This window comes from Centroberyx affinis, unplaced genomic scaffold (genome assembly GCF_046629955.1).
Source record: "Centroberyx affinis isolate AG114_WGS23_722 - 3 ecotype Tasmania unplaced genomic scaffold, CSIRO-AGI_Caff_v1 ptg000575l_1, whole genome shotgun sequence".
Taxonomy (NCBI): domain Eukaryota; kingdom Metazoa; phylum Chordata; class Actinopteri; order Beryciformes; family Berycidae; genus Centroberyx; species Centroberyx affinis.
This window is the reverse complement of record NW_027279215.1, coordinates 102813-129295: the sequence shown is the minus strand read 5'-3', so window position 1 is coordinate 129295 and position 26483 is coordinate 102813. Positions and strand designations below refer to the sequence as shown.

General features: G+C 43.1%; 1 protein-coding gene across 1 annotated transcript; it reads left to right on the top strand.

Annotated features, from left to right (window-relative positions):
- Positions 1 to 495: 495 nt before the first annotated feature.
- nsmfb (NMDA receptor synaptonuclear signaling and neuronal migration factor b) lies at positions 496 to 26483 on the top strand (the record flags this gene model as incomplete). The annotated part of the gene is made up of 15 exons (XM_071518365.1): positions 496 to 583; positions 2299 to 3069; positions 3860 to 3932; positions 6137 to 6142; positions 8902 to 8970; positions 12952 to 13004; positions 14384 to 14473; positions 15104 to 15231; positions 15838 to 15921; positions 18110 to 18143; positions 18433 to 18503; positions 19039 to 19118; positions 19844 to 19946; positions 25261 to 25336; positions 26386 to 26483. Coding segments are annotated over 15 exons (1824 nt in total), but the record flags the coding sequence as incomplete, so codon positions are not given.

The following is a 26483-nucleotide window of genomic DNA, read 5'->3' as shown; positions in this document are numbered from 1 at the left end:
CACTGCTGTAATGGTGTAATCTACTTGACTGGCAGCAGGTAATGACAGACACCCGCAAAAGAGGGTCTGCAGCGTATAGACCTATGGCTCGGAAAGGGCGTTTACGTGCGGAGAGTCCTGCGACAGCTTGAAGGGATAGGTCACCCAAAAATGAAAATTGTGGCATCATCTCCTCACCCTCATGCCTAGTTGAGACACAGGTGAAGTTTGTCCATATAACACACAGGGAGGCTGCCAGCACAACTCCATAGCAGCCTTCTCCAAAACAGCTGAAGTCAGTGGGGACCAGTTCTTCAGAGTTCCAAAAAGACCTACAGTATATTTACACCATCATTTAGTGCAAATCTTAACTACAGCTGATTGATTTGCAACAAATAATGGTGTATAGGTCTTTCTATTCACAGTGTGATTGTTTGGCTGTTTTTGTTTTGGAACTCTAAAGAACATTCCTTTAACTGTTTGTGAGTCGCTTGTGTTTTTCGGCTCGAGGATTAACCGCCGCGCTTGTCGTCTCTCTGCAGAGCAGCCAGAGCATTCGGAGAGTACCTGTCCCACGCGAACCCAGAGAACCGCAACGGAGCAGGTAGGCAACCGGCAGACACCCTTCACCGGTACAGAACACCAGCACAGGACACTAACATACTCCTCTACTCGACAGTATGGCTCGGGAAATCTGAATCCGGGGCTACTGCACTGCCTCGTATAGGCTGAAAAAGCCACAAGAAAAAAAAAAACTTGACATTTGCTAAAGTGGAAAAGTGCAAAAGGCTTTTGAGTTGCCCTATCATCACTGCACTGGACTGTCATTTTATTGGTCAGATGCAGAATAATTGTGTAATATCTCGTATGCTGTCTTGTTAGGCATCACAATGGGTTAGCATAATAACAAAACAAACCATATTTTAGATTTAAAATAATATTGGAATGTGTTCTTTGATTGGTAGGCTATATCATAGATGTAAAAGATTGAAAGACTGAAAAAAGGACAAGCTGAACTAAAACTACTGATCTAAAACTACTGGTAACACTTAACAATAAGGGTCACTAAGTTAAGGGTTAGTTAATGCTTAATAAGCGTTAACTAGCCCTTAATTAACAGTTAACTAATGTGTCTGGTATTAATTTATACATTATTTAATAGTCATCTTTATAAACTATTAAATCATGTATAAATTAATACCTTAGTTAACATGAACACCATTAGTAAATTACACATTAGTTAACTGTTAATTAAGGGTTAGTTAATGCTTATTAAGCATTAACAAACCCTTAACGTAGTGAGGGCAAAGATCTTTTGGCTATTTGTACAGAATGAATTGACAAATACCTTTAAAAACCTTGAAAAATACTAAAACTAAAACTGAAACTAAAACTTAACCAAATCTAAAAATCTGTAAGAATGAATAAATAAATATATAAACTAAAACTACCAAGCCCACACCAAAATTGAAATAGAAACTGAAAACTACATCAGAATAAAAACTAATGAAAAATCTCAAACTATGATAACCCTTGTTTGGAGGCTCTATTCGATTGTACAGTTCATATTTGGCTGGTAAAAAATAGCAAAAGTGACTGGGGAATTTTGGAATCCATCAGCCACTCTGTCCAATAGCTGAAAAAAAAAGTGAGTTTTCTGCTCAGTTAATATTAGTATCTCTCAGTATCCAGCATGTCCCCCTGGCTGTTTATCCAGCACATCACAGATTGCATCAAAAGGCTCATCCCTCCCTTCAGGCTAACAGTTATTTACAAGCCTGCAGTGTTGCATCTGGCTCTGCTTGTCCTGTGAGAAGATGCATCCATCCTCCAGGACACTCCAGCACAACACCGGGCTTGTGTCTCTGCCAAAGCCCTCCATCTACCGGCTTATCCATCTCCAAATCTTTCCTCATTCCTTCTCCTCTCACTTTCCGCCGCTATCCATCACCCATCTTTCTGCATTTCATCCCCCCGCCCCCCCCCCGAAAGCTTTGTTGGCTCGCAAAATTGTTTACCCCGCTGCTGCCAAAGCCGCAACTCCCGAAAAAACCGACCGACTGCCGTCTTTCCCTCCCCCGTCTCTCCTCTATCTCTCTGTTCATGCGCATTTACATCTTCGGCATTTATCTCACGCTCGTATCCAGAGGGACTTACAATGAGTGCATCAGTAGAACAAGCTCCAGTTTCTAGATCACCCAAAAGTGACAAGCAGCTAAAGTTAAGGAGTGCCCTGGAAACATAAAACGATCATTCTCCTTGATCCTTCTCTCTGTCTTCCTCCCCCCGTCTTCTCTCCCTTTCTCCCTCTTTCTCCAGATCATCTGTTGTCTGAGACTTTCATCGGCCAGGACTCCGACTCCCCAGACGTCAGCCGCTTGCACAACAACAACCTGCCACCGCAGAGCCGCTGTTTGCCCATAGCTAAGCCCGACCAGACCGACCAGTCCCAACCCGGTCCTCAGCCCCAAGCTCAGCCCCAGGCCAGCGCCCTCCAGGCTCCGGTCCCCTCGGGCCCCTCCAAGCGTCGGCTCTCCGTAGAGCGCAGCCTGTCCTCGGAGGACCAGCCGGGTGCCAGAGCGCCAGAGGGGAGCGTGGCGGTGAAGCCGGCCAGAGTGTACACCATCACCAGGGAGGGAGGCATGACCCTGGGGGGCCGCGGCAGCGAGGAGAGCCTGGAGCTGGAGGTGCTGAAGGGCTCCAGGGAGCAGCCTCTAACCCAGGCCCCCGCCTCCGCCAGCCAGCACCCGTCCTACACCAGCCAACCCGCCGCTGCCGCCCGTGGCAGCCATCACCGTGGCAGCCATCACCGCGGCAACCATCACCACGGGCAACAACAGCATCAGGGAGGCCCGGCGGCGCCGTCGCAGCCGCTGCAGAGCTCGGGGAGCGCCCACAACATCCGGGACTGGGGGGTGAGGAGAGGGGGGTCGCGGGACGACTACACCCCGGACTGCGTGGCCTGCATCCGGGCTCCGTGTCAGAGCCAGCGCTCCCTGGACCTGGACACCTCGCCGCGGGAGGGGGGGAAACACCGCAAGAAGCTGGAGAGGATGTACAGCGAGGATAGAGCGTCTACTGAGGACAGGGGTAAAGACGGATGGATAGATGGATAATTGGATGGATGGATGGATGGATAATGAGTATATGGGTGGGTGGTTGGATTCATATGGATGCATATAGAGGGAGTGAGGGAGGGAAGGAAGGAAAGGGAATTAGATGTGCACTTCTGTCCATCTGTCATTAGAACTTCTTGACCAATTTTCAGGTTTCATAAGATAAGAAGAAACTTTAATTATCCCTGTGGGGAAATTGGGTCGTTGCAGCAGCAAAATAATAGCAATAATAGGATACATCAAAGAAAAACAGAATATAAGTAATAATATAGAAAATGGGGGGTATTAAACATAATGCAACTGACAATTTTAACACTAGTATAGCAAAAAATGGCAAAATTACAGCAGTAGAGCATCCTGAGACAAAGACAAAAAGAATTAAAAATATTTGCGATATAAAAATATACCCAAAATCTGAAGTATATGCAGTATAATATATTGAAATAAAATATATAATAATATAATAAAATATATTGCTGTTGTCAGGTGAAATCCTTGTATCTCCAAAATGTCATCTTTTAAGAAAAAACAGCTTTGTTTTCAGCTTGACAGCCTTGCATTTTTCAGTTTATATAACTGGCTTTGAAAAGGTTTAGGGTTACTATAGTTGAAATTAAAATCACTGGAGTTGGAGTTTGTTTCACCTCCTGCTCCCTTGTCAAAACACATTCTCTGACCTCCTCCGCTAATTGTAAGCCCCGCGTTTGAATGTTCCGCTTGGTGCTACAGTATCACGCCTTCCTTTTGTCTCCCGTGTTTTGCAGAGGACAACCCTAATAGCTGGTTCCCCAAAGAGAACATGTTCAGCTTCCAGACAGCCACCACCACCATGCAGGCGTGAGTATGGGACGGAGACCCGCCTTCACTCCCACGCCGCTATATGAGCTAGAAAGCCAGCTTTTCTCTCCCATACCGTACAGCACTGTGGCTTTCACATGAGGTTTTCATATTCTTTCACACATCTCTAACTACAGTAGGGTTAGACTGATATATCTTGGCTTTTTGGAGGACTTTTTGGAGGTTAATTGCCCCATTTGTCACCTTATCCAGCATTTGAGAGGATTGGTACTAAAATCATCTTTGTGTCTTTGGTAGACAGCTCTGTCTGGTGCACATGCTAACGCTTTAGTATATGTTAAATAACTGTAGGTGACTAACATTATCCAGAGTATGAAGATAGACCTTTCAGTAATCCAAACATGGTATTAGTTTTTATTCTCTGGCCTGTAGATTCATAACTTCTGAAAACAGAATCTCAATCCTCCTCAAGCAACGGCGCAAAAACAACTTTAGCCGTCTTGCTAACGTCACTCACAAGTCAAGCTTTAAGTGTCATTCAAGTGCAGTCTTCTTGACAAATTCCACGTCTATTTCGCCAATCCCCTCAAGAAGCCTGCCAGGTTTAGCCACGTTGTGAAAAAGTTTTCATTTTCTCACTTTTAGGATGCTAATCGCCTACGATTACTTAACATACCGTATGCTAAAGTGTTAGCATGCGCGTCAGACAGAGCTATCTGCCAGAGACACGGATGATTTTGGTGCCAGTCCTCTCGTCACATGTTAGGTATGTCGACTAATACTGGGCCAAACTCTGAAAAAGTTGGTGTGGTTATTAAGAAGCTGCTACCCACCTAAAAGAATTCCATTAGCCTGGCTTTTTAGTGGAGAGTTTTAGTGTCCCATGATGGTCTAAATGCTGTTTCAGAGGTTTGTCCACCCTGACAAAGATAATACTGTATTCTGGGGGAAACACTGAATATTTGTAATTTTTGGGGAATGTCGATGCCCTGTAATTGGCAAATCTAAAAAATATCGGTATAAAATATAAGCTTCAATCCAAAAATATTGGTCGAACGCTATTTCTAACACACACTAGCAGACTGTAGTGTGGTATAAGGGATGGGGGGGGGGGGAATCCAGGACACCGGAACCAGGTTCGGGAGCTAGCTAGGGAGTGTGTGTTGGCCTAGACAGTTCATTGTTCCTCTCAACACACACACACAGCAAGAATCAGATAGAAATACACACATGCATGGATGGATCACACACACACACACACACACACGAACCCCCTCCACTCTTTCGACTGGTTAATTATCACCTATCACCCAGAGCTAATAATTATGACCCTCGAACACACAAAGCTCGCCCGTCATGATCTTTCCCCTCTCTCTCTCCCACGCTCCCTCTCCTCTCCATATGTTCGTGTCTCTCCTCCCTGTCCATCTGTCTCTGTCTGCCCATGTCTCCAGTATTAGGGTCAGACTGATATATGGGTCTGACATTGGCCTTTTATTAAAAATTTGACATCGGTGTCATCCACTTCTGATATGATGGATATGACACAGTTTGATTGATTACATATTTATTGTAGATTTTGATCAATACTACACTGGTTGCCTATGGGAATTGATTCTACTGCAACATTTTGATCAGATCCCGGAGGCAGACATGAATGTTTTATTATTATTATTATTATTATCCTGGGTTTCAGTGAAGAGTTTAGTGTCCCATGATGAGGCTTTTCCACCCTGACAAGAATAACATTCTGGGTGAAACCCTCAATACTTGCAATATTTCAAATGTAAAGATATTGAATAGCAGCATCAAATATCAGTCTAAAAGTAACGCTATTGGCCTTCAAAAATCCATATGTGCCTGACCCTTTGCCTCCCTGTCATCTGTGCTCCACTCTTCTTCACTCACTCCTCACTTCTTGTTCTCACATTCGATAGCCCATGCGCACGGCCTCATTAGACTTTCTGATGTGTTCTGCCAAAACGCTGTCCTTGCTCGCAGATATTTTGGAGGGGAGAAGTAAGTAGGAGTTCTTCCACTCAAGGTTCGCTCTGGCTCGCCGTGTCCTCACGCAGCCGACTGTGGAAGCTGCGGCGTGAAAACCGTCTCTGATGTGTACGGAGCATCTCTCTGACCTCCCCCCCCCCCCCCCCCCCGACGCTACTAACTTCTGTTTCTTCTCTCTCTTTTTTTTTTTTCCCTCTCTCCTTGCTGCGTGGCTTCTTTTCCGACCGCGGCCGTAGAATATCGTGAGTAACTCTCTCAACCGCCCCCGTTGTTCTTCCTTGTTGCTTTCTCTCTTTCTCTCTCTCTCTCTCTCAGTTAGGTAACACGCCTTGAACCCTTTCCCTCATGTGGCTTTGTGCGATTCTGTCTGGTGTGTCCTTAACCCCTTAACCTCAGTGTCTGCAGGACTGGGTGTTTGAAGTTATAGATTCACTCAGCAAGAAGCAAGCAGGAATCAGTGATGCTGAACCCACTGATTGCACTACACTAAATATCCTACATTCATGAGTTGCACTATTATCGATATGGAACGGTGTCTCATTTTTAGTTATCAGGTGAAAGCGTTCAGAAATTAATAAATTATGCACTGCTCTTTAAATAAAATCAAGGTCCGTACAGTGACAGTTGAAGTGTTCTTTCATCTATTACACACCAACGCAATGCAACAGCGATGGCTTTTATTATATACTTAATGCCTGCCTAAAGCAATGTGCTTATGCAATCGTGTAAAACTCCTGCAACCATTATAAAAAAGTACATTTTGTAAATGTAGTGCGTAGCCCTGAGCAAAGCAATTATGTCATTTTCATTGTCATTCACTCTCATGATAGACAGAGAGGATGATGACCAGGACATATTGCATAAGGATATGTATTCAACTAGCATTAGTGTTCTTTAAGGACTTAAATTGTATAAACAGACACACACAAACACAGACAGAAAACTGAATTTGGATTATCACTAATCAAATGGGTCCTATAAATCAGATGAAGAGGTAAAACTTAATGCCATTGTCTGGTGGAAACTTCCTAACTCATCAATTTTGGTGATTTTCTTTGAAGGATCAAATGGTCCTCCATGGGTTGAGAAAATTCTACGACCTCTGGGCTCTTGAAACCCTTTCAAAATCCTTTGGATAATTTAAAGGCGCTACATGTAGCATTTTAACAACAATACATCATCATCACATTCATTTTAAGAAGTTAGTATAACATATTATAACAATATTTTACATTGTGTGCCATCAGGTCTGATTTTGCAGGAAATCTGCTGGGTTGCTTTACGGCACAAAGGGAGATTGCTTTACGGCACAAAACAGGAACAGTGCGGTTCTTCTAGTGCAAACAGAGCTAAAGCTTTCAGTTTCTGGCAAAGGCAGCCGGTGGAACAGAGTGAAAGGCCGATGGACAAATCACTTCCAACATGTTTATCCTCTTCAGTAAAAACAAAGACACCGGGGAGGGGGAGGGGCGAGAGGAGGCAACGGGGTTTATGGGAAATGTGGCCTCAAGTCTGAGAAACACTAGCAGTAACAACACATTGGTGTAAGACAGAGGCTACCAGTGATGTCCACCATGACCTCAGTTGTTTACAGTAATTATACCAATGTACCATGATTAATTTGACAGTGATATATTGATGTTTAAAAATGCTACACATAGCACCTTTTGGGGGGGAAAACGATGGTTATTATTGTAAAAAATAAAGCCACTTTTCATTGCAGTCCCCAAAAGCTGACAATTTGGCAATGCAAAATTTGTACCTGGTGGCAGTGTTTTTCAGGCTCTTGGATAATAAGTACTGTGCAGACTCCAACGACTTCATTATTAGCACCGGCAGGCCCAGAGCCCATCAGCTGTCGCTCTGCCTGCCTGTCTGTCATTAACCCCAGACTGCAGGACATGGCTTCAATTCTGACATCCACTGTCACTGATGATTCTCATTACGCCTGACGCCCTGTCATAGGCATTGCTATGCCTTTTGGGAAAGGCACACCCACGTTGACAAACTTACACACTGACAGAACGACAGATTGAGATTGATCGACAGGCGGACAGAAAAAGCAATTAAATTATCGTACTTTCGATTCCAAAATTACAAATAATCAGCATTAGGCCGATACTGGCCGGTTATTAAAAATCAGGTATCCGCCAGTTGTCCACCTCTGATATGATGGATATGATGCAGTTTGATTATATTTAATATTAGGATGCTGTTTCAGAGGTTTTTCCACCCTGGCAAGAAAACAATTCTGGCAGAAACACTGAATACTTGTTATGTTCTTTGAAATGTTTTGGCATGAAAATTTCAAATTTAAAGCTATTGAATATCAGCACAGAGCATCAGCTACTATTGGTATTGGCCTTCATAATCCCATGTTGGTTGAACAGTACAGAACACTACAGTACAGTAGTTTAAGCATATACTCATATATATATACACATAAGGATAGGTGGCTTGGGTAGTATCCTGTGTACTCGACTCCTCAATGTCTGTTCCTTTTGGCTCCTAACTTGCATCGTGGTCCTAGTGTGTGTGTGTGGTGTGTGTGTCTTCTGCCTCTGGTGGATAAAACGTCCCTGTGCTGCTGACCCTAACCACTTAGCAAGGCTTAGCAAACCTCTCACTAACCCCCTTGGACAACCCTTCACCTTTAACCCCTTCACCTTTGCCCCACCCCACACTGACTGGAGCTTTACATTTATGCCCGAACCCAGTTGTACCCGATGGGCTTAAGTCTGGTCAAACGGAATCTCTCTTAACTGCTTGGGTTTTCAGTCAAATATTGCTGAAATTTGAGCGATTTCAGGCTTAAGTCGGGTTTTAACTCCTAAATAGCAAAAGTAATCAAATTTCTCCTAAATAGCTAATTACTCCTCGGGTCAGTTTGGGTTCAGACAAAAATTGTTCGAGTTTAGGTCAGGAACGGCTAAACAGTTTGAGTCAAGTTTATGTTCCCCCCCCCCCCCGATCCAGTTAACGCTTTGACACATCCTGGCAGGGCTTTCCGAGGCATTGCTGAGAAAAAGAGGCGGAAAAGAGAGCAGGAGGCAGCTGCCATGATGGAGAGGTACCGTGTCCTGGCTGTCCTGTCCTGTCCTGTGCTGTGCTAAACCCCCCTGTTACACTGCAAAGAAATAACTATCTTAACAAGTCATTTAATCCCACATTAAATCTAAAAATTCTGCAGACAGATGAACACAGAGGCAAACCTTTGGAAAAAAAGATTTAAATATAAACTAAAGTTACCTCTAAATATTGTCAAGAGATGAGCAGAGCTGATGTTCCAAATGAAAGGCTACAGCTACTGACTTGAAGGAACATCCATGACGTTAGCTAATGTTAGCAGTCAGCTACTTCATGTTGTTAACATTATATTTGTCCAAACAAACCAGGTCTAAGTGTGTAGTATCAGATAAAGTGACCTAGCACTAGGCTTAGCTAGCAGACACAGCTAACATAAAACAATTTGCCCTCCCCCTCCCATCCCTGAAAGAAATTCTCGTAATGGCGGAATCGATCAAGCGAGTAAACTTGTTAAACTAGTAAACTTGCTACCTGCCTCTTCACTTGTCATTGTGGGATATGTAACCTTCAGAGAGAGAAAGATCTGGCAAAGTGAGACTGGTAACTTGCGAGACTTCTCAACAGGTACGTTTAGCTTAGCTATTAGCATTTATCCTTCCAATTGTCCTCCGTAGTGCAGAGGCTTTGCTGTGTGTTATTTACAAATGTGTTACAGTTTCTGTCGCCCTCTAGTGGTCCGAAAATTTCGCTTATTGCAGCTTTAAGCAATTAGCATATTACCAACACATAAATTAAAGACTTATAATGCTGACGATTATTAAGAATTTGACCTGGCTGGTGAATAAAGTGAATATTTTGAAACAAGGCAGAATATTCCTCTTTCAACGAAGTCCAAGATTCAGATCTTTTTGACTTTTAAGAAAAAAAAACAACAACTATCTTTGTCTCTCATACAAACAAGCAAACACACACTCTCTGCTTTTCTGCTTTTATGGCCCCCTCCCCTCCCATACCCAAACATATTGAATCACCAATATCGAACCTTTCACTCTTCCAGCAATCCTGATGATACAACACTTAAAGACGCAGATAATTGACTCTCAATATCAATAGTGATTTTGTGGTTGTGTGGGTGTATGTGAATCAAATCAGTTCTACCTCCCTCGAAGCACACACATTATGCAAATACACTGGATGGATTTTTCTTGCTTTCTTACCCCGCGGAGTACGATGGTCCGCTGTTACCGTTTGAACATTTACTGTGGTTTTATCTGGGAAACAAAACCCTCCCTGCATTGCAGTCCTGAGCTACTCTTACACAACAAATCCCCTTTCTTTGGTGTATGTAACAGTGTCCGCCGGTGTGTTGCTGCCATGAATCCCGGAGGCTCTGGGTGGCAGCTGTAATCAGCATTCCTCATTTGGACTGAACACTGGAGTGTGAAGGGGGTCCATCAATACGGGGCCGTAGCTCACCGCTCTGCAGCTCGCACTCAAAGTGAATGAATGAATCAATATTTGGCACTAGAGCTCCCTTTCACCAAGGTTGAAACGTGCCGTTGGTCTTGTCAGCATGTGTGTGTGTGTTGTGTGTTGTGTGTGTGTGTGAGTGTGTGTTGCAAGTGCTCCAAACAGCGCAGCAGTGTTGTACAGGGCTGCGTCGTGTACATCGGCTTTCCGAATGCAAAGCTTTTAATAGAAAGGTACATCACAGTTAGTTTCACAAATCGAATTATGCCCGTTTGAATAAGCAAGGCGTTTTATTCGCAAAGCTTTTTCGGAAAAAAGGTCACGACCGGATTGAGAGGCTCGGATGAGACGGAGCACCGGTGTACGTGCACACACACTCTCACACACTCTCTCACACACACGCAGACAAACATGAGTTTGACTCGGTAGTCGTGATGTGAGGGTGTTGGTGATTTTAAAAGCTGTTGTCACTCAGTATGGAAACACTGACTGATGGATCCCCCTCTCCTCTGAGTCATCCCTCTATTTCAGGCTGCGCCCTCACAACCACTGGAATCAACACTCAATAACGCCGACGCCTTCCGCTGACATGACAGCGGTTTTATTTGGAAAGCCTTGAAACTGCAGTCTGGATACAAAATTGTTTGCATCACTGTGGATAAAAATTGCCAACATGAGGGTTTTGCTTCGCATTTTACTTACTTACTGCTGTTTGCAAAAAAAGCAAAAAAAAATGATGGATGATGCAGTTTGATCGATTGCATAGTTATTGTAGAGTTGATCAATACTACAGTTGTTGTCTGTGGAAAGCCTGAATATTTTGATCACATTCGACACAAGTGTTGATGATTATGTTAATTTTTTACAGATTTCAATGGAGAGTTTTAGTGTCCCATGATGGTCTAAATGCTGTTTCAGAGGCTTTTCCACCCTGACAACAATACAATTCTGGGGGGAACACTGAATACTTGTAATATTTTCAATATTTTAAATATAATATACTGATGTGTTTCAATCAAAACAAATTACTATGGGCTTTCAAAGACCCATATTGGTCGAACCGTAATGTTAAGCCTTGCTCAAGCCTGGAGGAACCGCTTGGATTCATTGCAATACAAGTGACAGAAATGCAAGTGACTGAGCGGGCTACTTGTACAATACTGAACCAGCACAGTCAGACAAGCCTTGATGAATAATGAAAAGCTGTGTTTTAGGCCTCACATCACTTCTCCCACTTGCTACCACTTAGGGCTATTTCTCTTCTCTGTTTCTTCCCCCTCCTTTCTCTTTCTTTCTTTCTTATTCTCTCCACCCCTCTACTTTTTTTTCACTGGTTCGAACCATTTGATCCCTTTTGAGCCCAGCATTGTTATGGGTGAACTGAGAAAAAAAAATCACACTTGAAATCCAGACGTTTGTTGGTGATCAGGGTGCATGACTCCTAACTGTGCGGATGCAATGCCGGGCACCCAGCTGAGCAGAGAGAGAAACGGCTCGGGAAACAGGGAAAGAGTGAGACGAGAGGATTATCACCAAAATAATCTTTGTGTCTCTGGTAGATAGCTCTGTCTGTATGTTAAGTGTAGGCGATTAGCATTACCCAAAGTATGAAGATAAACCTAGTAATCCAAAGTTGGTATTGGTTTCTATTCTATGGTCTGTAGATTCATAACCTCTTAAGTAGGGCTGAACAATTAATCAAAATTTTATCGAAATCGCAATATGACCTACTGCAATTTTCAAATCGCAGGAGGTGCAATATTTGTTAAAGGTGAAATGTGTCAAAATAGCATTTTAAATGAAATATTGTGGTGCTGCAGAGATGTCCTGGCCTACACATCATATTCTACAGACTTAAGAAAACATCTTTGTTTGGTACAGATCCCTGCAAAAATCACACCATAATCATTTTAATACGTTTTTCAATGAAAAAGAGAATAATGATGTAAAAATTATCATTCCCTTTAATATCGCAAATCATATCGCAATTGCAATATCAGTCAAAATAATCGCAATTAGATATTTTTTCAAAATCGTTCAGCCCTACTCTCAAAACGAAATCTCAATTCACGCCATTAGTGAAAGTCCATTATGACTCAACAGTGCAAAAACTTTAGCTGTGTAGCTAACTTTGCGAACCAAAAATATAGTTATAGTTATAGTTTTGGTTTTTATAGTTATCGTTACTGTGGAAACGACATTCTATTTACCTAGTAACCCTTTAAATCTTTTTATAGTTATCTTAATAGTTATCGTAAATGTGAAAGTGCCTTTTAGGATAATGCTAGTCGCCAACGATGCTAAAGCGTTAGCATGCGCACCAGACAGAGCTATCTACCAGAGACTTAGATTGTGTTTTTCGTACGTCCTTTCATAAAATAGTGCCAGACATTGACTGAACTACAGCTCCAGTTAGGATCCAAATTGTTTCTCTCATCTGTCTCTTTGATCTGTGTCTGTACAATGAATATATTACAATGAATATATCTTTTAATCTGGCTCTCTCCCGCAATCTTTATCTCTCTGCCTCTTTCTCTTCTTTCTCCCATGGTAGAAATTTCCGGAAACACCTTAGGATGGTGGGAAGCCGCAGGATGAAGGCCCAGAGTGAGTTTTTCAATGTATATGTATGTGTGTGTGTGTGCATGTATTCATGTGTTTTTGTGCACATGCATGTGTGGCTACAGTGTCTGCCGTCACAACATTCATATTCAATTTCATCATAATTTACATGTGCTCTGTTCATGTTGTGGATCTCTATTTGCCCTGTTAGAGCTACAGTATAGTGCATGTTTAAGCCTTGCATTGCACTGCAATAATGATAAGTCATTTGAGGGGAAAAGGGTCATACCTTAAAATACATGAGTCTGAGCCTAGTCCTTTAAACCCTTTCTGACGACCGTTCGGTTAGTGTTGTATGATAATGTGTGTTGTGTGATTATGTTAGTGAGTGCGTGTTACTGTGAGCGTGCATGTGTTTGTGACTATGCACTCTTAAAAAAGGATGTGTCATTTTTAGCAGATCCGTGTGTTAGTCCAATGTGGGACGATGGACACATTTGTGTCTTTTTTTTAAAATTTCCTCCACACAAAATACCCTCCTTAGTGCCACAACAATGAGCTACAGGATGTTGGTATCCAAAGAGTCTCTTTCTTGCTTTCCTCCTCCAGCTGGTGTTATTTTTTTCATTGATCAAGCTCTACAGAGTACAGTCTCTGTCCATTTGTCTGTTCATCTGTTTTGTCCATCCGTTCGTCACACATACCGTATAAGCCTTAGTCTTAGCCGCATTTAGCATAAAGCCAACCATTTAGCTTTAGAGCTGTTACAAATTCTCATTGTATCACTTTTGAGATAATGCTAGTGCAATTGGCACTCAACATAGTGTATGCTAAGTAATAGCATGGAGCCTACTGTCACTCAACATAAAGTATGCTAAATGTTAGCAAGAAGCCTACTGTCACTCAACATAGTGTATGCTAAGTAATAGCATGGAGCCTATGTCACTCAACATAAAGTATGCTAAATGTTAGCAAGGAGCCTACTGTCACTCAACATAGTGTATGCTAAGTGTTAGCAAGGAGCCTACTATCACTTAACATAGTATGCTAAGTGTTAGCATGGAGCCTACTGTCACTTAACATATTGTATGCTAATGTTTTAGCATGGGGCTACTATCACTCAATATAGTGTATGCTAAAGTGTTAGCATGGAGCTACTATCACTCAACATAGTGTATGCTAAAGTGTTAGCATGGAGCTACTATCACTCAACATAGTGTATGCTAAAGTGGAGCAGTGGAGCCAATGATCTACTGGGGACACGTGGATATAGTATCTATTCTCATCACTTAGCAGCTCAGTTGACCAACGGGACAAAAAAGTCTTGCATTCCTTTAAGAGTGTGGGTTGTGGGTTGATTAGCTTCTGGTGGTGTGTGTGTGTGTGTGTGTGAATGACTCTCTTCCCCCCCCAACTCCCATCAGCCTTCGCCGACCGCCGAGCCAAGAGCTTCAGCCGCTCATGGAGTGACCCCACCCCCGTAAAGCCCGACTCGCTGCATGACTCCAGAGACAGTGAGTCGATGCTCACACACACGCACGCACACACACACACACACACTAGCACTAGCACACAGATGAACATGCACATGCAAAACACACAAACACAAAAATGCAGACACACACGCCTAAACACACACACACACAAGTGCACTCACAAATGCATACACGCCTGCACCAAGACACACACACATTCTCTCTTCACACACACACACACACTCAGTGTTAGTCTCCGATGGTGTCGGTGTGTGTCCAATCTGTATCTCTCTATGTAAGCGTTGCGTCGATCTCCACTCTGCCTGTGTGTATGTGGTCACTCTACTGTACTCTATACAGTACCGCATATATATGTACCATTATCATCCACGTCTGTCCTCATCATTCAACCTGTTGTCCATCTGGCTGTTGCTTTGTGTTACCTGGCTGGGTGTAAACGAAGAGTCATCATGTCGTTTTCTGTCGTTTTTTCTGTCTGACTTTAACTCCTCCCTCCCTCCCCTCCTGTCTGAAAAACAAAAAACAAAAAACAGGTGCAGCGCTTTTAAATGGAGCGCCCTCCTCTCTAATCTTGTTTGTGTGCCTTTCATCTCTCTCTTTGTTCCTACGCGTGTGTGTGTCGTGTGTGTGTGTGTGTGTGTGCGCCAGGTGGCGACCTGCAGACCTCCTCAGGGACACTAGATGAAGGGCTGGACGAGGACGCCGACTGGGAGGAGGAGCGGGAGATGGAGAGAGCCGCCTGCGAAGGAGAGGACTTCATCCCGCCCAAAATCATGGTGAGGTTCTCAGCAAATCCACCCAAAAAAAAAAAAAAAAAAAAAAAAAATATATCCTATTTCCGTGTTCACGTCTACCTATTTGATCTATTTGTAGTTTCTGGGACTTTGTGTACCGCAGAGTTTCTCCGGGGACAAACATGCACCCCCCCCCCCCAAACACACACACACCATGACCCAATTATGGCTCCAGACCCAGGCAATGATAAACACTGATGTAAGCGGCTGCATGCTGTCACAAACATGACTGTCGGAAAAAAAAAAAAGAAAGGCTGCGCACATCCCAAGAGAGGAGGAAAAGATTCGACATCGGAAACATGAAATTAGCGCGCAGACTTTTCTTCGAGCCTATTTATAATGATAATAATAAAGTTAACAATGTAGGGGGGGGAAAAAAGCCTGCACACTTATTTCATAATAATAATCATTAGAATGTCAAAGGAAAACAACACAGAATGGGTGAACAGTCGAACAGAACAGAGACAAAAAAAAGAATCTCAGACCTGTACTTTTGTCTTTTTCATTCAGCAATCATAACTACACACATAAACAATTTTTTTAGTCTTGTATAATAAGTTTCTCTACCTGCTTCCCCTTTTCCCTCAGCTGATATCCTCCAAGGTCCCGAAGGCCGAATACGTTCCCAACATCATCCGCAGGGACGACCCCTCCATCATCCCCATTCTTTACGTGAGTAGCTGTCACTCCACTGCCAGCACATGTAGGTTTCAGGCATCTAGCTCATCCAGAGTGACTCAGAACGAGCTAACACTGATTCGGGGTCAGTCAAAAACAAATATGTCACCTTGCGCTTGTTTAAAGGAATAGTTCACCCAAAAATGAAAATTCAGTCATTATCTACTCACCCCCAAGCCGATGGAAAGTCGGGTGAAGTTTCTTATGTTGAAAACTTCTCCTAAACAACCGAAGTTGCTGGGGACCTGTCTTAAAACGTAAAAAAACAACCAAAAAAACCCCATAAAATGGCTCCATACAGCTTTGTTTAAGACTAAGAAACTTCACCCGCCTTTCCATCGGCGTGGGGGTGAGTAGATAATGACTGAATTTTCATTTTTGGGTGAACTATTCCTTTAATGTGGGATTGGAAGAACTGAAGAGGAGCCGTCACTCGTACATATTTGTTTAAAGCTGCAATAAGCGATTTTTCTGACCACTAGAGGGCGACAGAAACCGCGGCACATTTGTAAATAACACACAGCAAAGCCGCTGCACTACGGAGGCCTGCGAAGGACAAAAGGATAAATGCTAACAGCTAAGCTAAACTTCTCGTCAGTTAACAGCCTCGGTTTGCCAGAACTATCTCTTGCTAAAGGTTACATACACAATGGCAAGTGAAGAGGTAGGTAGCAAGTTTACTAGTTTAACAAGTTTACTCGTTCGCTTCATCGATTCCGCCATTAGGAGAATTTTTTTCAGAGGTTTTAAACAGCCAAGCTAGTTTAAAAAAAAATGAAAAACTACTAAACGGAGGAGGAGCTTCGTTCTGGAGCGGAATTTGACAACAAGCTTTAGAAAAGAAGTGAAAACAGCAACACAGTGGATATTGGTTTATATCATTATATCTCAATGAAATCTCCACATAGCACACATTAGTTTCAGGATTGGTTGTAAGGTCTGATATCGCTTATTGCAGGTTTAATCAGCCACAGTTTGTAAGAAAATATAAAAGAAGCTTTGATAGTAGACAAATGTGCAGGGAAGACCAAGGGAATCCAGAACAGTTTAGCAAGTGGTTTACAGCTATTTTCCAGTAAATCAGCAAGCAAACAAACAGTGTTAGGCCTAATACTCTCTTACGGCTGCTGTCTCCGTGAAGATTGCAGTGGAAAAGAAGAGGAACAGCCACGCTACAGCTTAATGCTTCCTTGAAGCTGGTCTGGTTTTTAATGAGTCTGGGGAGTTAAAGTGGGACGGGAAGTGGCGAAAAATTGGGTGAAAACCACTCGCTACAAACAAATGGAGAACTGTGCTTTGAACTGAACTTGTTGAACATGACATGATGCTGTAGCCCGTGCCCGAATGAAGCAGTCTTCTGGGGAATTGATTTTCAAGAAACTCGAAATGGTGGAAAATCCAATATGGTGTACACTGATGGTCCTGGAAGCTCATTGTTGTGGTGTTTCTGCACTGCTCTTCCCAGAGATCGCCTGTCAATCAAACAGTGTGTCCAGCACTGTGACGTCTTTCTCCTTGGATTTTCTGTTGGTGAAGTTTGAGTTTCTGTAGGTGGCGCTCTTTTCCTTTTTCTTTTCCCAGTTCTTCTTCTCTTGATTCCAAACAAACCGTAAATGTAAAACACATCACTTCCTATGCACCAGAGGATTTTTCCTGATCGGAGAAATGTAAGCAAATGTAAAAGCTTTCATGAACTGGATATAGGTTGAATCACTGTGGTGTTATACCAGTTGGCGATAGACTGAGAATTCTTTGTAGGATAAAGCAAGCTTATATTCCTGGTTCACCAACCTCAGAATAATACCAGCAATACACACAATGCATATAATTGAATAATCATTCTCAGGCTAATATGGCTTTTGCCCCTTATACTCCTTAGTATTGGTTTCTTGTAATGTCGGTGATGTAGAAATTGAAGCTTATTCTACTGTTGCACTCATTGTAAGTCACTCTGGATAAGCCAAATGCCTACAGTGTAAATGTGCTGTAGATGTGAAATGGGAGAATCAGCCCTCTTTGAATTACTTAAAAGAAAGAATGATGACAAAATATAATCTAATATGGATTTAAATGAACACTAATGCTCTGTTTTGTAATTCAGCCAATCGTTTTCAGTTTGATTCAATAGCTGCTGAATAGGGTTTAATGAAATAATAATTCTGTCTTTATCTTCGGTGTAAAGGACCATGAGCACGCCACGTTTGATGACATCCTCGGTGAGTGCGTTTTTTTTTGCCTCGGCTCTCATGTGAAAATGACTCTCACAGTGAAAAAAGTGGAGTGGATGAGCTTGGAATGAGTTTCAGCTTGTTGGAGCATGGAAAGATGACTCATTGTTTTTCTGTGTGTGTGCGTGTGTGTGTGTGTGTGTGTGTGTGTGCACGCGCATGTGTGAGACCTCACCTCAATCCTTTAGGGACTGCCAATTTATCTTTCTCACCATTATGGCTGAGTGGGAAAAGTGACACCTCTCTCTCTCTCTCTCTCTCTTTGTCTCTCTCCCAGAGGAGATCGAGAAGAAGCTGACTGCCTACAGAAAGGGCTGTAAAATCTGGAATATGCTCATTTTCTGCCAGGTGAGTGAGAGGAGAGAGCAATCAGCTCTGAGTAATATCGTGTCATTATTGGGTCACATTTTCTTTCACAGTGAGTCATATTTGATAGTCATTGGTGCTCATACTGCTGATTGGTGCTCTCTAACCATTAATTGTGGATTCCGGGGTAAGACTGATACATCAGGCTGATATTTGCCTGTAAAAATCACAAATTGGCCAGTCGGTGTCATTCACCTCAAATTTTTGGCATGAAAATGGTCAAATTTAAAGATATGTATTGAATATCGGTTATCAGCACTGATCCAAAAATATTAGTTTCAGAATTCAAAAACCAATACTGGTCAAACATAATGGGTGGCAGGATCACCAAAAGGCCACAGAGCTTTATTTGTTTTTTAATTTAATTTTACTGTAGTTTCAGTTTGTTTTCTGACAGGATTTGCTAATTTTAGTTTATTCATGTGCCAAGATTTACAAGTACCTTGAGTTAAATACTATGTATCAATATGATATTACTAGATTGACATTGATATTGATATTGAAACTCTTCTCCCAGGGAGGTCCGGGGCATCTGTACCTACTGAAGAACAAAGTCGCCACATTTGCCAAGGTGGAGAAGGAGGAGGACATGATCCAGTGAGACTCATTTTATTCACTTTTTCATTTTATAAGTGTAACCAACACATGTAGACAGTTGTCACGGTTGGAGGCATCACCACCCATGGGTGTCAACTGGGTATGGCAATCACGTCATATCGGACGCACCATAAATACGATAAAAAAAAACGTCAACCTGCTAGTAGTAATTACAAGTGGGAGATGTGGGATTTTTTTGTGGGCTCCGATCCAGATTTGTTCTTGTAGTTTTTATCATTTTAATACAGAAAAGAGCAAGTAAAAATCATTTCTGTAGAAAAACACTACAGTGGAGCATTCAGGACCAATATTCCCTGTAGGATAATAGTGACTTACATCTAATAATTTATCATAATATCAGTCAGAAGTCTAGTGGACATAAGCAGGTTGGGAAGATTTGTTGGCAAATGATCTCAGATGCAGGGACGTTGCCTTAGCTTATGGTTTAGAAATGAGGTTTTTCGCTGTCACCTCTGTCTTTCACCAATGAAGAAATGTGTGAATTCGACTTTGATGAGTCAACAGAATATGGAAACACCAATGCAGTCTCCAGATTGTGTTTAGAAATGTTTTATTGCCGTGCCGATGGCCATTTCTACTCCCACCAAACTGTCGTGCGCTCCCTGCCCTCGACCGCCTTGCAAACTCACTTTTCTCATTTCGTTTTTTCTTTCTTTCTTTCTTTCTTCCTTCTTCACCTCGCGTCCTTCCCTTTTCACGGCCAGGTTCTGGCGGAGGCTCAGCCGGCTGATGAGTAAGCTGAACCCGGAGCCCAACCTCATCCACATTATGGGCTGCTATGTGCTGGGCAGCGCTAATGGAGAAAAGGTACGGCAGTCTCCGGCTTGGTAGTCTGAGTCACTTTGAGCCTCAAGAACAAGAACAAGCACTCCCACGCTCTGCTAGTTAGTGATCAAGTTGACTTCAAATTTCTGCATTCATCTGCAGCGTGCAGCATACACACACACACACACACACACACACACACACACACACACACACACTCAGCCATATGTTGTCTATACCGCGGTGCTGATAAATCATTTAGACAATCTGTTGGCTTTGCCTGTATTCTCCTATACCTAATGAGGTGAACGCAAGAGCAATTTCTGCATATGCAAGAGGTAAAATAATGAAAGTGAGAGCAATTTTTGTGCATGTGAAATAGTAATTTTGAGTGTTTTTTTTTTTTATAGATGTTAGGGGGGGCAAGAGTATGAATTATGGCCTAGCTGGCACCTTATGCTGCCTGGCTCCAGTTCTGAGCCTGCTGTCAGCCTGTCACACAGCACCGGCGGGGGGGGGAGGACAATGAAGAGGAGGGCACACACACACACACACACACACACACACACACACACACACACACACACAGCAATCCAGAGTGACAGGCAAATAGACTCCCTAACACCCACTCACTTGAGCTAGCATCACACACATACACACACACATGCACCCACTCACCCCTCGCTGCAATTACGCGCGCACACACACACCTCCCCCAGCACCCCTGCCGTGACCCTCCCACCCCCGCAGAGACCGACACACACACACACACACACTTAGACGCTACTATATGCACACTCGCTCGCTCACATACATACACACGCACATGCCCACACACTGAAATATTCATGCTTTCTCATGCGGGCCGCATCTAGATCCACCGTGCTGCCGCTTCTTATGCTCACTTACTCCAACGCCGAGTCATCACTCTGCACTGTGATGGTGAAAAGTCTGAAGGCATCTCCCTCCCACTTAGGGAAAGAGGTCTATGGTCTAGATAAAGAATAAACAATCTCTGGACATCAGAGGTAGGTGCAGGGTAAAAAGTCATCGAATGCCTACTCTACCGCTGACCATGTCTTATAGCTTGGAAGTGCATTGATTCGGGGGGTAGAAACGACAGAGATAGAAAAAAGCCCAGCATCTCATGTTGTCATTGGAAGAGGATTCATAACTGGTCTGGCCGGCCTTGACCGGGCAGCGAAGGCTGATGCTTGATCGAGGATTGGCTCGTTCTCCATCTTGATGCATCGAGATCGATAAACCTCTTAAAGGTGCTACATGTAGGATTTAGAGATTAGTCACTAGATTCATTTTGAGGCCTCAGCTATTGTGTCACCGGGTTAGATTTGGTGGGAAATCTACTGTATGGCTTTACGGCACAAAGGGTGATTGCTTTACAGGTCTTCATTTAGAGAAACACTAGCGCTAACAATACCACTGGTGTGAGATAGAGGCTATCAATCATCTCCATGGTCCCAATTAATTTAACAAGGATGTATTGATGTTTAAAGGGCCCATATGGTGTAAAACAGGATTTCTCTTGCCTCTGTGATGATAAAGGAGTTGGATGTTCTATCTAAACATGGTGAAAGTGTCAAAACGCACGGTTGCCAACTAAATCCACACAATCCATATTAGAAAAGCGAGCCTCTAAACGAGCCGTTTGGACTTCCGGAACTTTGTGGCGTCACAAAGGTTCGCTCATTATCATTTTTGTAAGAAATAATAGACTAACAAAGTGTTTTTTTTCAAAGCGGTTGAGCGGTTGTCATTGTTTCTTTACCGGAGAGTTTTCCCTACCTGTAGCTGCCAGGCCGCGGTGTCTCACGTTTCACTCTGGAAACGGTTAGCCAATCGGAACAGAGGGGTCGTTAATATTAATGAGCCTTAAAGACCCGGCGACAGAAACAGCCTGTTCTTCGATAAGGCTCAGAGAGATGCTGGAAAATGAACGTGTGAAAATGGATTGAGAGTGTTTTTGGTACATGACACCACACACACAGCTTTGAATGGACCTCAAGACACAAAATAAAACTCTGGGAAGTGGAGAATATGGGAGCTTTAAAAATGACACAAGTAGCACCTTTAAAATACAGCTGTCGTTTGCTTGATCTTTGGTTCTGTACCTTCCAGACTTGAAGAATTCCCAACAATATCAGCCCCCGGTGCCTGTTCACACTGCTCAGCCACGGCACACACACTGTCCTAATCCAGTGCCATAGGTGTTTGAGTCACCGTGACATCTGACAGCTTCTCCACGGTGATTCGGTACAAGTCACAGGAGGAGGGTGGGGATGAACAAGGAAGGGCTTATTCACAGCATTTAGCAATTTTCCCCTTTGCCGCTACCTGTGTGCACTCCTGCAAGCTCAGTTGGGTTGCCAGAATGCTTGTGTCACCCTGCTATTAATAGACAGACTGAGCTCGCTTCAGAAGATGCTACGCTCCTTCCAGCCTCGCTACCCGACATCTCTACTATCACCCATCTTACACTTCAAAGAATGTACGTAAGAAGTCTTAGTTTTCTTGAAATTAAGCTGCCAATGGGATGAGATCATCCAGTGCAACTCAACCTGTTTCAGTAACTTTCTTGAATCGAGTCACATCATCTCGAAACAAGTGGAGTGACCTGCCTTACTTCAAGACATTCTGAAAGAGCTGGTCAATGCTGAGAGTGGATAGACAAAATATGTCCTTCTTAACAATTCATTACTGTAGGTCTCATATTCAGTTTTCAAATCTTATTTTTCTTGGAACAAGTGGAAAATTTGGCCAGTAGGAAGAGATAAATAAATCAGAGGATCCACCAGAAAACTGGTTCCGGAAGCAGCAACTGCTCTTGTTAAAAACATGAAACAGTGGTTTGAAAACAAAGTCGATGCCTTCACACCCTCATGGTCGTCCGCAACAGTTTAACGATCTCGGAGAAGCCCGAGCGTCTGTTTGATATTAAAAATTATTGTGATTTATTTCAAAATCTTCCCGTAACCCGAGTTCGGGTGAAACCCTCGTTTCCAAGGCAACGTAGCCCAACCTCGCTGCCGGCAGAGCTTTCCCTCAGCCTGACGATGCGAGAGGGAAGTGTAAGGAAACGCCAGTTGATCCTGTCTAAATCCCCATGTGCAATGCAATATCACATACCTCGCTCTCTCTTTCTCTCTCTTTCATAACTTGTCTGGATAGCCTTGTCTTTTGCATTATGAAGTAAGCAGATAGAAAGTGATTTCATGGGAAAAAGTATCATTGAACTGCCAAGATTCACTGCATAAAAAGTATTCAGAGAAATAGTGAATTTTCAGAAACAGAGATCAATAGGCTGAGCTTCATCTTATCTGTCTACAGTTTTCTTTTTGATATAGAATAATGATCAAAGGAATAGAAGTAAGAATAGATGACATATTCTACTCTTTGTTAAAACAGGCCCAGTGTTCTAAACATAATATACAGGCAGAAATCAAATGATTTATTTTGGCACTTTGGCAGAATTAGAGTGAGGTAAAAGCAGCTGACTAGTCTAGCAGGCTATATATCACAGGTGCATTACATTGCTCATAGTGGCTTTCTGGATGATGACACCCAGGACCCCAGTAAAATCTGGCCATTTGCCGCACTGACTGTTAGTCCCGCCCTCCTCCCCCTCGGTCGGTCTAGTTCCTGCCCCCCCGACGCCTGTCACTCATCTTGACGAGCTGTCATCTAGCCTGAAGCTGAAGTAACCGGCATCCTAAAGGAGAAGCAGATGGCGAACGCAGCCAATCTGCAATAAAAAAAAAAAATGTATTATGTGAAATTAATGTGGAGGTGTCGTGGGCTTAATCCAGCAACACAGCAGTGATGGGAGGTTTGCACTTGATAAACCCACCGACCTTCCCGCTCACTTGGTACGCTGACCCCCCGGCCTTCAGAGGTCACACTCTATTGACGAGACAAGCTGCCTGGCCTGCCACTGTAAAGCCACAGAGAAAAGTCCAGGTTAAGCTCTGGAGCAGGTTGCATTAGCGGGCCACAGGTTTTGCTCTAGCGGGTTGTGTGACCTTTGACCCTTTCCCATTGAGTTCCAGTTGTCATGGTTATCGATAGGGCCATACGCCCTGCCATGCCTCTGCCTCGTTCATTGGTAAAAAGTGACATTTACAAGTGACACTCTTCTTGACTGATAACACACGACTGACAGCAGGTAAATTAAGTTGTTAGATGTAAGATGTCTGACTTGCAGCAATGTTTTTAGCGACTGGATGATCTAAGTTATAGAGATATCTAATCATAAACTTCAGGTTTTCCGAAATAGATGTATAGCAAATAAAAAGGAATTCCAAGGCATGCTTCAAGAAAAATCACCAACCTGCATGAAGAACATGGCCAAAATTTGTCTGGGTTTTTTTTATTATTATGATTTTAATATGCTCTTTTGAAGTAGCCATGAAATAAAGGCATTTAAGTTTTTTTTTTGCTTAAAGAGTGTCATGGAACTCAATCTTTTACATTGAAAGCAACAACCCCAAACCAAAGAGCTCTCCTCTTTGACCTGATGGATATCTAGCCTTTTTTTTTTGGAGGTGGAAACCTTCAAATGCCATTTAGCTGCGAGGGGAGGGAGGGGCAGGGGAGGAGGAGGAGGAGGAGGAGGACGAGGCACTGAAAGGGTGGTGAGGGGGCAAAGGCAGGAGAACAGGCGGTGTAATGAAGTCTGACAGGCTTGGTTCAGCTTCCAGGTGCACACACACGGATCAATGCATGCATGTGCAGACACACACACACACACACACACACACACACACACACACTGAGGTCCTCTTGGTAAGGTCAATGCAGACATGGCAACACACACAGGTTAACCTTTGGATGCAACCAGTGGTGTATAGTAGTAAACCATGGACATCATAATAAGGCAATGTAATTCCAGAAAAAGCATTAAATTATCCCTTAAAAGGCCCTATCCTCATACCTCAGACTGATACCGCACATTATATATTACCATTCACTTGGGTCATAAAGATTCATGGCAGCTTTAAAAGGGGGATAAAGTGAGTTCACATGCCTGGTTGTGACCCCACACTGACGGATGCTGCTATATAGACAGACAACATTACCATAAGTGCCTTTCACCCATACACAGCTATTCCTCTCTAAATGGCACACTGACCTTTTCATTTATATTCAGCTGCAGTGCTGCATGGATAAAAAAAAAAAAGAAAAGCACAAAAAAAAAGAAAAGCACATGTAGTCTCTGCACTTGGCCTACTGCGTCATCACTGGTTTGTTTGTTTGTTTGTTTGTTTATCCTGATGGTATTTTTTGAATTGAAATGAAGTATTCTCTCCCTCTCTCTCTCATTCTGTGTGTCTCTCTGCAGCTGATTCAGACGCTGAAGAGGCTGATGAGACCCCACTCTGTGGAATTCAAGTCCCCACTGGAACTGTCTGCGCAAGGTTAGTGCACTAGAAACACACACACACACACACACACACACACATACAGTACATACTACACAGTGCAGTTTTCTAATATCTACACATATTCCGACATGCACAAATGCATCCACACACACACACATGCACAAACATACATACAATATCTGTATTGATTTTCTGCTATCTGCCTTCGCCAGTGTTCCCGCTGAATATTAATAGCGGGCATTAATCAAAGCTAGTAAGTCAGTCACTGATGAAAACGCATTAGGGAGTGTAAGCAAACATACACACACGTGAACCCTGCGAGCTGTGAACGCACCCCTCATCAGTCATTTTTCCCCCGACATGTATCGATGGCACGCTAATTATTTTCCAATTAAAATCTCATTAGCGCCGCTATGTGTTTTGCCCTCCTCCGCTGACCCACAACACTCACCTTGCTCTCCTTCTCTATACTCTTTATTTCCCATTAACCTCAATCTGGAATACTGGGGGACTAAGGCTTTGACACTCATTCATATTGTTGCACAGGGTGTGGAAAGATAGGAGGAAAATGGGAAAAAAAGGAAGGACGATTTTTACGATATTTTACAGTCTTTCAAGTCAGTTCTAGCCTAATATAAGGATGCATTTGTTCACATTTCATAGCATACTTCCTCACTCCTTTTCTTTTTTTGCCTGTACTCTTATTTCCCACCAGCACCAGTTGCATTCCTACTGCTGTACAGAGTGTGGAAGGATGCAACAATAGGTCACATGATATATTTTTAGACCAATGTTTTTGGTGTAAAAAAAAAAATGTGGCTACCACTTCACTTGCAGTGCTGCTCATGAGGTATTATAAGAAGGGCATCATAAGCAATATAAGCGAGTGCGTGATAATTCTCATAATCAGAGCATGATATATGGGGTTGAATACTGTATAACCAAATGATAGGGTTGTTAAATTTTCTGATGTTTGCCTTGATGATGATATTGGAAGGAACATCTCTCTATGCTTCTAACAGGCTTGTAATCTGCTTGTCACGCACACTTTGTCACCTTCTCTTCATGTCTCCTCTCCGCAGGCAAGGAGATGATCGAGATGTACTTCGACTTCCGCCTGTTCCGCCTGTGGAAAAGCCGCCAGCACTCCAAGCTGCTGGACTACGACGACCTCCTGTGA